The following is a 13,771-nucleotide window of genomic DNA, read 5'->3' on the forward strand; positions in this document are numbered from 1 at the left end:
CTGGAAATACAACTGGAATATTTTTTTAAAGGTTTATTTAATTGAGAGGGAGAGCATGTGCCTAAGTGAGCACGGCAGGAGAGAGGCAGAGGAAGAGGGAGACAAGCTGGCTCCACACTGAGCAAGGAGCCTGATGTGGGGCTTGATCCCTGGACACTGAGATCGTGACCTGAGCCGAAACCAGAGCTGGGTGCTCAACCAACTGAGCCACCCAGGCGCCCTGCAACTGGCATATTTTTATGACCAATATGAAATCACAAGCTGGGCCAAGTTTTACTTATTTATAAGTTATAGAAATGTTTAACATGGACCTAGACAAGTGAATGACATTCTGATCATAAACATGTAAGAACAGCAGATTTGGGTTTTCTTCCTACCTTTCTTTTACATTATAAGAGTGATATTTGAAACCAAAGGGATTTATTCTAACTGCAGAAGACAATGGTAATTTCTATGGTTTATGTTTGTGCAATTGTTATTATAGCCAGTATGGCATTTTAAATATTTTTGTTCAAGAATCAGGCTTCGTTGGTTTTTGCATACATAAAACTATATTTTATTACATATGTAATTTCCTTTATCTTGAAAATAATAGACTGTAAATTTCTGACTTTGAAATACTCTATAATATATATAACTTTAAAATGGTATTATAAACATAACAGGACAAAAAGTACTTTTTCTGTACTATGTTTCTGTCAACTAAAAGTTTATTTATATATGATCAAAAATTGCTATTACATTATATCCTCCTTGCCTCTTACCCTCCTTCCTTCCCTCCCTTGTGCTTTCCCTCCCTCCCTCTTTTCCTTCTTTCTTTTGTAGGTTACTGCAATGATAGAAATTACCATAATTGATGATGCTGAACTTGAACTCATGGAGACATTCAATATTTCCTTAATCAGGGTGACTGGAGGTGGCAGGCTTGGTGATGATGTTGTGCTAACTGTTGTTATCCCACAAAATGATTCTCCATTTGGAGTATTTGGATTTGAAGAAAAGACTGTAAGTTATATATATGGGGGGGAGGGTACCTTCCCCTAGGCTATTTTTTTTTTTTTGCAATTTTTAGAAGAAAGATGTCTTTCATTTTTTAAAAAACTATTACCCCTCACTTACGATTCTCTGCTCAAGAGTTCTTAGAGCTGGCTATTGAATTGAGGGCCGGTCCTCTCATCTATTTTTGACGGTCATGAGTACTCTTACATCAGGTAATTATAAGGGGGAATAAAGTCTTCTTAATTGGATAGCATAGACCAATATCTGCTTTTTGTCCATACGTTCTGTTCTCAGCCTGCCTTGCTGCCAGACCCCTATCCTGGTCACAAGGCAAGATTCTGTCATGGATGGAAGTGTTACACCCTAGGATACATTTAGCTGGGGGCTCGGGAGGAGGAATTTATTTTGCCCACCCTTCTGGTACTCTCTCTTGACTTATATTGAACAAAACACCACAGTCACCCCAGCGCAGGTGTTTGTATTTCTTCTTTCTTCCCTCTTAAACTTTCCACCGGCTGTCTCCTTTCAAGATTTACAAGAGGGAAGCCAGTTATTACTATGACGTCAACTGCGGAGGAAGAAAGAAAGCTATCAGAATCATTTATGCAGCCAGATTTGGTGGCTAGTACTAGATGACTTCTACATCTTAAATAGAAGATGAATTGTCAAAACTGTATCCTAATTATACATGATGATTTTATGTGATAATTCTTAAGACTATTTTTCAAAGGAGATTCCAAGATGAAATAATCATAAATATATGTAGATAATTCCAAAATACACAACTTTTCTGGCTCTATAGGTCACCATTCTCTTTATTTGATCACTTGCAGGTAATTAGTAACTCATCATAGATCATATTAAATAATAAAACAGTTTGCTCTAATGCTCATTGTCTTTATTGTTCCTTGGATACAAGGCTGGACCTACAGCTTGCCCGGCCAAATGCTTCAGAATTTAAATAAACACTAATAATTGCCTAATGATTTGATTATTGAAATTTCAATTTCATAAGAGAATGGGAACCATAAAAGGGACAGGACACACTCCGCTATAGCCTAGTGAGACTCTCTTGTGGAAGGAATAAGGATAAGTGTTTGTAAGGAGTGGTAGATTTAAAGAGAGTGGCTGTGAATGTTTGCTCAGCAAAATGGAAAGTCTGGGAAACATAAAACTATTATTTTAGAGAGTAAAAAATATCCATAATATTATTAACCTGAGTAAAAAATATCCATAATATTATTAACCTGAGATATAGACATCACTAATATTATGTTTCCAACAATGCTTTTTTCTTTGCATATGTGAAAAGTAATATTTTAATCCACATAAATATGTAATTTAATTATTATAACTTCTCTATTAGCTTCTGAGGTTAGATAAGATGTTTAGTGTTTCAGTCAAATCTTCAATGGGAAAACCTTAAAATAATGTTGTTGCTTTTAACTTGGTCACACTTCTGGGCTCAGGCGTTAGACTGTATGTTTACAAGCTTCCCTCACTGTCATCAGGGTAAATGAAGACTTATATTGCTATTCATAAATAATTTTTTGTTTATTCATTTTATGGGAACTGCTGTCATCAACTTTAGTGCACTCTTGGTGTGGGAACTGATAGCTTATTGTAATAACTTCGATTTCCAATTTGTCTTGTGATCTCAAAGTAAGAGTGAGGTCACCCAATCCCTGTGTTATTTCTCATAAGCCTTGTGATGAGGACACAAGTTGCAAAGCACTTTAACTGGGCTGTACACTCAGTAGGTGTCCGTCGCTTTTTTTTATCGTTGTAGTATCAGGAGCAGCCCTGTGTGGCTCCTTCTTTTATATTCTGTTTCGTCCTGCCAAAGGCTCTTGATAACACAGAATTTATCTTTTAACATGTATGTAAGATACACAGTATTGTGCAGACAGTGAACATTTTGTTAGAATTATCTGATAAAACATTAGATTTAGAATTGAAGAATATTGAGGGAAGATTGTTCATGTAAATCTGTCAAATGAATAAGCTGCTCCCAGGGGCAATGTGGGAAGTACACCAAAGCACTGGCCATAGCAAAGGCTCAAGATACCTGCTTGTGAAACCTCAACTCAAATGTTATTATCTATGGAAGCAAAAAGGACTTCTCTGTGGATTATAAGTTTATAGCGGATCTCTCCTTTCTCCCTTTGTTTGCTTCTCCTTTACTATTTCTCTTCTCTGAGGAGTGGTGCAAATAGCAGTGGATGTGGAGTCAGAACACCGGAAGCAGTGGACGCTCCCCTTCTCCAAATTTGTGCATAGGTCTAGCCCCCAGATTTCTCAGAGTTTCTGTGAGGCTTAAATGAGATAGAATATATGCCAGAACTGACATATAATAGAAGCTCAATATTTTTTTAAAAAAATTAGTTGGCTCTAAATCTCTTCTCTTGGCACCAGTACAAAATCTCATGAAAAAAACCAACAGCTTTGTATTAGACATTTAAGTGTCTGTCTGTCTTAAAAATGGAAAGCATCGCATTATATTTTTACATTTACACAACAGGTGGATATTATAGGCTCAGTTTGGACTTTGCTTCACAGAGTTAGTATATGTAATTCAGTTGAACCAAGTCTCTCAATAAGGATCTTGTGTAAAAAATAAACGGTACAGGTAAATCAATGTATTGAATTTCCTTCTCTCTTCATGTCAGGTTAATAAAACCTCTTTTAAATTTGGACTTACTAAAATTGACCAACTGCAGATAATTAGGAGGGCACTTTTGGACTGTATTATGTGGGGAGCCTGACTACCATTAACAAAGATGCCCTAAATCCTACTTCCTTAACATAATAAGAGTTTATATCTTCTTCATACAAGAGTCCTACGTCTGTGTTCCTGGTGGAGTCTTACGGACACCTCTTCTACAACTGGCATTTCAGGCACCAGACTCTTTCCTTCTGCGGTTCTGTCCTCCTCTACGTCCTGGAGTCCTCAGTAGTCACCCAGCAAATGGGAAAAAAGGAATGTGGAATGTTTTGTGGGAAGTGGATGGCCAGACTAGGAGGAGCATACTTCATTTCCCATATGCTCTGTTGGCCAGAATTCAGTCACATGCTCCACCTAATGGCAAGAGAGCTAAGGAAAGGCCAAGTAGCAGAGTGTCTAGGACAAAAAGAAAGTAGGGTTTGGTGAAGCATTTTTTTCTGCCACATGATTGTACCATGCCATGAACAGAGTTCCAAATTGAAAAGTTGGTCATTGTAAATAGAAATAAGATGGTTTTTCCTGCTCCCTTTTTTCACCTAACTGGATTGTCTTTCTTTTAGGTGATGGTTGATGAATCTCTTTTGTCTGATGACCCTGATTCATATGTGACATTGACAGTTGTCCGGTCCCCAGGAGGAAAAGGAGCTGTTCGACTTCAGTGGACCATAGATGAGACAGCTAAAGATGATCTCAGGCCTTTGAATGGGACACTTCTTTTTGATGAGGTATAGTCAGCATCTGGACTCCTGTAGTTTTACTCAAACTTGTGTTTTTTTTTGCCCATAGTATTGCTTGTGAATTCATATGATGGTATTTACTATGTATCTGGAATATTTTTTAAATTGTCTGCACAATCACACACACACACAACACCCTAGATGTCTGAAATCAAATTTAATTCAGACACTGGCTCCATTCCACCATGAGAACTTACTCTTCTCTCAACATTTCCTCTCCTGATTGAGGACAAAACCAGTTAACCAAGCTGGACATCTGGGTATCATCCCCATTTCCACCCACTCTGTAACTCTTACATGTATTTGATCACTGGATCTGGTCAAATTTCAGACAATTTAGAGATTATGTTAATTTCCCCCCTTTTTTCCTATGAAAAACTTAAATGGGATTTATGGTCAGAGCTAATTTTTTTTATAGTAATTTGCTCTAGAAGCAGCTCGTAAGTCTAAGGTACAAAAGGACACACTTAAAAAATGCTTATGGACATAAACATTATTCCACTAATAAGGACACCCAAAATTTGGCTCAATCTGGAAAATTTATTATTCCTCTCATTTGATGTAGACAGAGTCTCAGAAGACCATTATATTGCGTACACTTCATGATACCGTGTTGGAGGAGGACAGGCATTTCACCATTCAGTTAATATCAGTTGATGAGGTAGAAATATCTCCAATGAAAGGTAAGAGAAATTCACATTTTTATAGCTTAGAAAGTAGATACTCAGAAAAATATAACCAAATAATAGTCACAAAATTAGGTTTTATAATTCCTAAAATGTTTGCTAAAACATAAAGATGTCATTTTGCATCTGTACTACAGCCAAAGAATTTTTTAAAACTAAAATTCTAATGCCTGATATTGGTAAAGTCATATGTCAAAGATTTCATAATACTTAGCTGTGTGATTTTTTAAAAAGATGTTTATTGTAGTGATGTTTACAAAATAAAATATGGAAGCTTACTAAATGGTCCCTCAATAGGAGACCTGTTAAATATGACAGAATACCATGTGAGTATTCAAAAGGATATAGCAGAAAAAGTCTTAATTACATTAAGGCTTAAAAACAATGACATGGGTAACTGTTGTGTTGCAGGAGACTTCATAACATGTTCAAAGTTATCCCATTTTTGTCATGTGCATGTTATAAATGTGTTTGGAATTATTTACTTGAAATGTTGATAGTGGATTTTAATTACCTGTATTTTCTATACATATTTATAATGTTGACATATGACTTTTACAAAAAAATATGATTTTATTATTTTTTATTTTTTAAGGGTTTTTTTTTTCTTTTTTTTGACAAAGAGAGAGAGTACACGAGTAGCAGAGTGTCAGGCAGAGGGAGAGGGAGAAGCAGACTCCCCCTGTTGAGCAAGGAGCCCAATGTGGGGCTTGGTCCCAGGACCCTGGGATCATGACTCCAGCCAAAGGCAGCTGCTTAACCGACTGAGCCACCCAGAGGCCCCAATAAAATATTATTTTAAAACCTAGCATATTACGTCTGTTTCAGCCTACTATGTCTATTTTCATCTAAAAGTCATTACTTCAGTGTTTTGACATTTCAGAAACAAGCATTGTAATTCTCTTTGGCCTATGGCCCATATGAAAATTTTTTTCTTAGATCTGGAGAGAAAGGATTAATGTTTCTAAAGTGGTTGCATTGTGTCACACGTAATAATAACCATAAAAAAATGGCCCAGCAACTTTGATATGAAAGCTTACTGACTGCTACATGCCTTCTTTGCCATCAAGGACTCCATCCTATGTGAGAGTCTGTGGCCAAAAAAAGCAGAATTCCATGGCCAAAAAGATTGTCAAAATTGTAGAGAATATCACTGTACATACCTAAGGTAGTTTTTGTGTTTGTTTTTACATTTTTATTTAGAGTACTTTCCAATAAACCTGTGAGGGAATCATATGATTGTACCATATCTTCCATACATTTTAAGTTAGCTCAGTTGTCAACACCTCATTAAATGTCAGGATTGATGACATACAGACTAACTAGACATAGGAATGAGAATATGCCAATGGTTCAGGTTGAATCATATATTAATATAAACAATTCGTAATATATTTCGAACTGTGACATACTTGGATGACAAACCACTCTTGGTTTTATTAATCCATTGCTAAAGAAAGTGAGATTGTGATAATTCAGTCCCTTGTTTCATGAAACCCTAATATGAACTTCTGGAAACAATTTTCTTCAAGGTACTGCTGAGTTATAATATGAATACTCAGTTTACTTGGTATGATTTTCTTTCCATTTATATTTGACACATTTTTATAAATGATTATAAGCAATTGTGGAGTCAGAAAATTAAAAAGTACCCAGAAATTCTTGCTGTTGCCACATAGCCAGTTGCAGTGACCTGCAGAACGGTTCCTGCAGAAGTGAATTAATGCAAATGGTAGAAGAGTACTCGCTTATCACAGGAGTGGTAGTGGAACTGTTGCCCACTTTCTCTTGCCCCCTTTTGTTAGAATATGATCTAGGGCAAGGTATTTGTCTCGATGTCTTGAGTGCCTCAGTATGCTTAAATAATTTCATTGGTAAAATGAAGATAATGTTGGTACCTAATTTATATGATTGTAATGGCAATTAACTCTTAAGATTTGTATACGTGAAGTGCTGAGAATTTTGTCACACACCTACTAAGTGATGTGTTTGCTACATCCATGTTATATATCAACTTCAACTTAGGTAGCGCATCAATAATCATTCGGGGAGATAAGGGAACATCAGGAGAAGTTGGGATCGCCCCATCATCTAGGCATGTCCTCATTGGAGAACCCTCAGGAAAGTACAATGGAACTGCTGTCATCAGGTAAGGCCTTCATGATTTTTTTTTTTGCTTAGGTGGAGATTTTGAAGTTTTATTTAAATCACTAGCATTTTATGCCATAAGTGCACAGTTCTTATTACATACATATTTTTCAAGCATTGTCATTTTATATATTAGTAACATCCTGTGAAAAGTAGAAAACATTTGGGCAACAATTGAGACATCTCCTGACCTGTCTTGAAGTTAGATCATGAAGAGTATTTAGGAAAAGTTCCTTCAACAAAAATATATTGATTATACAGTTGTATATTGACCTCTCCTGACATTAGATCATGACTGCTTTTTGGGTGATTTGCACAACCCATGACAGAAAAACACCTAGAGTTAACGCCAGGAGAGCTGATGCTTTGGGCCCTGTTCTGTCACTAACCGTGTAAAATGAGAGAGTTGCTTCATCTCTGTAAGCTTGTGTCTTGGCTACAAAAGCATCCCTTTGAAAATCCTCTGGATCCACCATGTTATGATTCTGAGTGTTCTAAAATTAGGGCCTACCGTATAATGAAGCAGTATGATCACAGGCAATTTTGTTTAATACAGATTTTCTCATGAAGAGTGGGACAACTGTCCGTGAAGTAACTGAATTTGAGTTAATAGTGTATCTTTCGGGTAGTTTTCCTTTAGTGTTGCATGTACGAAGTGCTGTTTTTTAAAGAACTGTGTGAAGCTATTCATATTTTATACCTTGTATATTAAGTGAAAAGTCTGTAAATACTTTCTTTTAAATCCCTTTAAACCTTCCACTTTTAACATGTAGGTTTTGCCTGTGTTGTTGAGCAGATTTATACGCTCAGTACTTGGAGTGTTATTATCCTGGAATCATAAAACTTTCTTTCGGTTTATAGTTGATAGATAAGACTATATAATGCATAATGTTCTTGAAACAAATGAAAATTGTTGCTGAAAGACACAAAATATTTAGGAAAGATTACTTCAACAAAAATGTACTGATTATACATTTGTGTATTATAGCCTCGTTCGTGGCCCAGCGATCTGGGGGGAGATCACAGTGTACTGGAGGATAGTCCCTCCTTCTGTGGGAGAATTTGCTGAAATATCAGGAAAACTGACAATGCGGGATGGACAGTCTGCAGCAGTTGTAATAATACAGGTATCAATATGACTGGTTTCTGTTATGACCCTTGTGTGTGGGGGGGGGAGTGGTCGGAGTGGTTGGTATCCCTGAGTTTCTTATTGTTGTGGATATGATAGTGGCTCTTTTTGTCCTTCTCTAGGCTTTGAATGATGATATTCCTGAGGAGAAGAGCTTCTATGAGTTTCAGCTTACTGGAATCAGTGAGGGGGGACTACTGAGTGGGTCCAGCAGCACTGCCAATATCACCATGGTGGCCAGTGACTTTCCCTACGGCCGATTCTCCTTTTCACAGGAGCATCTTCGAGTGTCAGAAGAAGCCCAAAGGGTAGAGTGTAAAATGCTTAAAATCTTAAGCATCATTTTTGGTTTTCATTTTGTGAGTGATCTTTTTTTACAAAGCTGGATTAAGCTTTAATTTAAATATTAAGACTTCATGTAGCAAGATATATTATGAGTGATCTTTAAATAAAGTGTTTCCTTGTTCATATTCCAGAGTTTTCACAAATTAATTTGCTACTAACATCATTATTTTAACATACACTTTATAAACTTTTATAGGTTTCTATATAAACATAACCCTGGTAAACATAGAATCTTTAGTTAGAAACCATAAAAATTAAGTATGAACTGGTAGATTAAACATCCAAATCAGATAAAATTTCTGATATTCCCCTTCTTGCACAGGTGAATATCACAGTCCTCCGTTCAGGTGGATCATTTGGCCCCGTGAGACTCTGGTATGAGACCGTGAGTGGGACAGCAGAGGCGGGCTTGGATTTTATCCCTGCAGCGGGGGAGATCCTCTTTGACGCAAGGGAGATGGCGAAAAGTGTGCATATTGATATACTTGATGATGGTCTTCCTGAAGGCCCAGAGGAATTTTCTCTAGTAATTACAAAGGTGGAACTCCGGGGAAGGTAAAGTTAAAAAAAAATTTTAGGAAAAAGAAAATAAAGAGAGAGAGAATGTGTTGTACAGGGATTAATACTGAACTTGCTCTTTTTCAGATTTATGTGAGAGTGGGACTGGGCATAGTAGGGAAATTATGACAAAGACTAACTGTTAATTATGCAAACTTCTAAAATACCAGTTTTCCCTGAAAGTTGAAAGTATGTTGTTTTCATTTGAGAATTCACTCTTGGTAGTCAGAGAATTGAACATGGCTTATAATAATTAGGTAAGGAAATGGAGGTCAAAGTCAGCTGGCGTGATGGAATTTACTTTCCCTTCCCTCTATGTCTACACCTGAGGGCTGAGTGAGAAGTTTGTCTGAAGGCCATATCGTCTTCTGTGGGGAAATGAGGTGGTGGGTAGGGAAAAAAATGAGTCAAAGATAATCAGTTGTAATCGTGCACCATGTTTTTATTGAAGATCAAGGATTAACCATATTGAGGCTGTCTCATTCCCTGATTTATTTGGACAGACTTGATTCACAAGGGTGGGAACACCTGAAGCATGCTGAAATACCCACAAGTTGAGTGGTCCAAGGAGCACCTCTGCTCTGACACATGACACAAAACCCTCAACTAGAATAATTTTGCATTTATATAAGTCTTAAAGGAATTTTTCTTGTTCATGAAAATAGTTTTGCATCTGTTATATGAATGCCATGCTTTAAAAGCTTTTTCTAACTAAAATATTTCACTGAGTGATTTGGAATATCTGTCATTCCACATGGAAAAAATACTGTGGGTTTGTGTACACTTCAAATCTTAAGTTTTTCAGAAATGATTCCATTTCTGGCAATTGGAATGAAATTTTTTTTTTTTTAACTGGGAAAATAACTATTTTCTTCGGGGGTGTGGGCAGATGCTTAACTAATCTCAGAACTTCTGGAATTGCTTCTTGGGGCCAGTGGCCTTCATGGCTTTGAGCATGTTGAAGCTCACAGTTTGCTCAGGGGCCAGCACTTGCCCACTATGACAGTGTCACCAAGCTGGACATCCCTGAAGCAGGGGGCCAGGTGCACAGACCTGTTCTTGTGGCCTTTCTCAAAGCAGTTGTACTTTCGGATGAAGTGGAAGTAGTCTCAGCGGATGACGGTGGTCCTCTGCATCCTCCTCTTGGTTACCACACCAGATGGAATCCACCCTCAGATGGAGACACTACCAGTAAAGGGGCATTTCTTGTCAATATCGGTGCCCTCAGTGGCCTTCCTGGGCATCTTGAAGCCCAGAGTGATGTTTTTGTAGTATCCCGGGTCCTTGCCACCTTCTCCAAGCAGGAACCTCTTCTTATTTTGAAAGATGATTGGCTGGTCACAGCCAGTCTGTGGTAGGCACAGTCAGTCTGAATGTTTGCCATCTTCCAGTCACCCAAGAAAAGGAAAACTGGCAGTGAGAATGAATTTGAACTTATATAAAATGTGTTAAAATTTGAGCTGGTCATTAACCTTTTAATGAAGTAAGTTAAATGTAGTCGTTATCCCATTAAGTGTGAAATAACATCTGTGTTATTGACTAACTAGTACTTGGAGATTTTCCCCTCTGTGCTACCCTTAAAAAAAAAAAAATAAAGCAATTCCAAATAAGTTTAATTCTGAGAAAACAAGTTTTTCCTTCTAGGTAAATTTCTAGGTTTCCTTTGATTTGAAAAAAGAAAGTAGTATAATCTCATTTTGCCTAGTTGCTAGAAAATTCATTGCTTTGGTATTAATGTAATCAGCTAATCTACAGTCCATCTCAGACAACTGTTCACATTTACTTTTACCATTTAATATTTTAATCCCCGGTTTTCTAATTTTGCCTTATATATAACCTGATTTCAACCTTTTGAAACTATGTAGCATAAAAATACCAGGTAAATAGAATTTGAATATTGAAGAAAAGACTAAAATGGTTTACTGCCATTTTTTAGCTTCAGGAATTGAAGTGATATGAAACTCTGGAAGTCAAAATGTTTCTTCAGTGGGAATCATACCAATAAAAAAAAAAAGTGATTTCCTTAGCAGAAATATGTCATTAGCCGAGTAAACCACCATCTGTATTCAAGAATAGAGGCATTGATTGTAATCGGTGTCCACAGAAATATTTTCTTGTAGCTTGAAATTTCTGTAGTGCCATGACACCCGTTTTTTTCTTTAAAGTAACCCTTTCATTCTGTCCCTGATTGCACCGTAGTTCAGCTTGCATCCCCTGCCTTGGCCCATCTCTGTGAGATGAGTTTTTCAGTGCATTCCTAGCCCAGAGGTTCATTTTACAACTTTCCCCCAATTTCCTGATAGTTGTATTATCTTCCTATTGCCTAAGTTTAATAACTTTATATTGGTTTTGGTTTCATGCAGGCAGTGATAATTGGGAGCAACATAGAAGTCTATTTCAGACATCATTTCAGAGAAAAAAAGAGTATTTTAGTGTTGGGGATCTTTAAAAGTATTAAAATGCTTAATAGGGCTAAGTTATAGGAACTAAGAGGACCCTACAGTTCATGCTCAGCAATTATGTACTCGTTTTCTTTTCTTTTTTTATTATTTTTTCATGACTTTGCAAGAGGGTATGATTTTACCGTCCGAGAAAATGGTCTTCAGTTAGATCAGCCACCTGAAATAGGAAATATCTCCGTTGTCCAAATCATAATAATGAAAAATGATAATGCAGAGGGCATCATTGAATTTGACCCAAGGCATACTGCCTTTGAAGGTAAGTTCAGCAACCTTACAAATTTAACACTACTCTCTGAGTTACAGAGTACCTGGGCAGGACACTGTCAGTTGGAATTCCCACGTGTAAGTGTTCTCAGTTTTCTCTGTGTGTGAACACGCATGCGTGTGCATGTATGCATGTGTATGCACATACTTGTACACCTTTATGTAGTTACATATGCTTTTATATATTTATTTTTTTAATCTATTTTGAGTATGTTTGGGCAGTATTGAATCCCATTTGTATATGGCAAAGCTGAATGGTAAGGAACAGGCTTTAGAAAAGCTGTTTAACCTTAGAATTATTGAAATGTTTATATTTCAGACATCTTCATGAATCTCTTTCTAATTTATGAGATAATTTCCTCTGTGACTAGAAATCAGTGAATATTCACTTTCTAATGAATAATGACTTTGAAATTAGTCTTTTACTGGACTGCAGATGCAGAGGGTGTCTGGTGAGCTACTCAGACTTTCTGTGAGAGCCCCTAATAGCAGCTGTCCACTGTTCTTTGTTCTGTGCTCCTGTAGAAGCAGAATGCAGAATCGATGGCTGTATTCCCTCCCGGGGAGAAAGAGGCGGCTGCTTTTGGGTTTTTATTCAAAGACATATGCCTTTCAAAACAAACATGTTATCCTCTTACTGCGATTAATTTATTGACCTCATCGCCTCTATCAAATTCGTTGGTTATCTGGCCATTTTTAAAGTTCATCAGAAATCACTTTGGAGGGGCGCCTAGGTGGCTCAGTCAGTTAAGTGTCTGCCTTTGCTCAGGTCACGATCCCAGGGTCCTGGGCTTGACCCTTGCAGCAGGCTCCCTGCTGAGCAGGGGAGTCTGCTTTTCCCTGTCCCTCTGCCCTTGCTTGCGTGCTCTCTCTATCTCACCCACTCTCTCTCTCTCAAATAAATAAATAAAATCTTTAAAAAAAAAGAAAGAAATCACATTGGAATTGATTATTATTGACTTTATGGGTAAAGTCTTGGAAGACACCACCATTTTGTGAACCTCAGTCTAGTAAAAGTCATGCTGCATTTTTTATACCAAGTAATAAATAAAGGACTTAGAATTTTTTTTTTCTGTTCACTCATTTCTGTTTGATTCATTTTCTTTGGGGGGATTTGGAGCAATGCGTATTTGAAATTATAATGTAAATTCAGTACTATTAGCCATAGCTAATATGAACTGTTGGCTAATATAAGCATAGCCAATGTAAACTCTATTAAATGATATTTTAATTTAGAGGTTAGCATAGCTTAAGAGCAAAATAAATTTTTGAAAAGAATTTTTAAGTTGAAATTAAACATTGAGGATACATTTTCAGATTCTCAAATAGATTTCATAGGAAGTTAAAATGTAATAAAACTGGATTTTTATCTGGACTTTTAAAAAATATTCATATGATATAATTAACATGAACTTCAATTATTTATACTACTTATGTTTCCACTAAATGTAGAAGCAATCCAGAATACTTTCCTTTGAGTACATATATTTTAAGTATTTTTCATGTTCATCCAGTATTGCTTTGGAAAGCAAGGATCATTTATTTCTATGTAGCACACAGAGGAAGAATACCTATGCTAATGCTTAAATAGGTTATTTCAGTTCTAGTTTATACTGTTTACCATAATTATCAACTTATGACAGACTGTATTTCTCATAAAAAACAAGTCTTGAAATTGTCACTAATTTTTTAAAAGATTTACTTATTTATTTGAGAGA

The 13,771-nt window shown here is 36.6% G+C and overlaps 1 protein-coding gene and 1 pseudogene across 1 annotated transcript in view; one reads left to right on the plus strand and one right to left on the minus strand.

The window, feature by feature from the left end:
- ADGRV1 (adhesion G protein-coupled receptor V1) overlaps positions 1-13,771 on the plus strand; it is a 520,697-nt gene that overhangs the window by 170,414 nt on the left and 336,512 nt on the right. Inside the window, exons 58-65 of the mRNA XM_034655643.1 lie at positions 826-1,005; positions 4,285-4,449; positions 5,027-5,144; positions 7,173-7,296; positions 8,284-8,422; positions 8,547-8,732; positions 9,092-9,324; positions 11,897-12,045. Coding sequence (XP_034511534.1) covers positions 826-1,005; positions 4,285-4,449; positions 5,027-5,144; positions 7,173-7,296; positions 8,284-8,422; positions 8,547-8,732; positions 9,092-9,324; positions 11,897-12,045 — 1,294 coding nt within the window. The remainder of the gene's footprint in view (positions 1-825; positions 1,006-4,284; positions 4,450-5,026; positions 5,145-7,172; positions 7,297-8,283; positions 8,423-8,546; positions 8,733-9,091; positions 9,325-11,896; positions 12,046-13,771) is intronic.
- Positions 10,231-11,061, minus strand: LOC100484831 (annotated as a pseudogene).

Source organism: Ailuropoda melanoleuca, chromosome 3, assembly GCF_002007445.2.
Source record: "Ailuropoda melanoleuca isolate Jingjing chromosome 3, ASM200744v2, whole genome shotgun sequence".
Classification (NCBI taxonomy): Eukaryota; Metazoa; Chordata; class Mammalia; order Carnivora; family Ursidae; genus Ailuropoda; species Ailuropoda melanoleuca.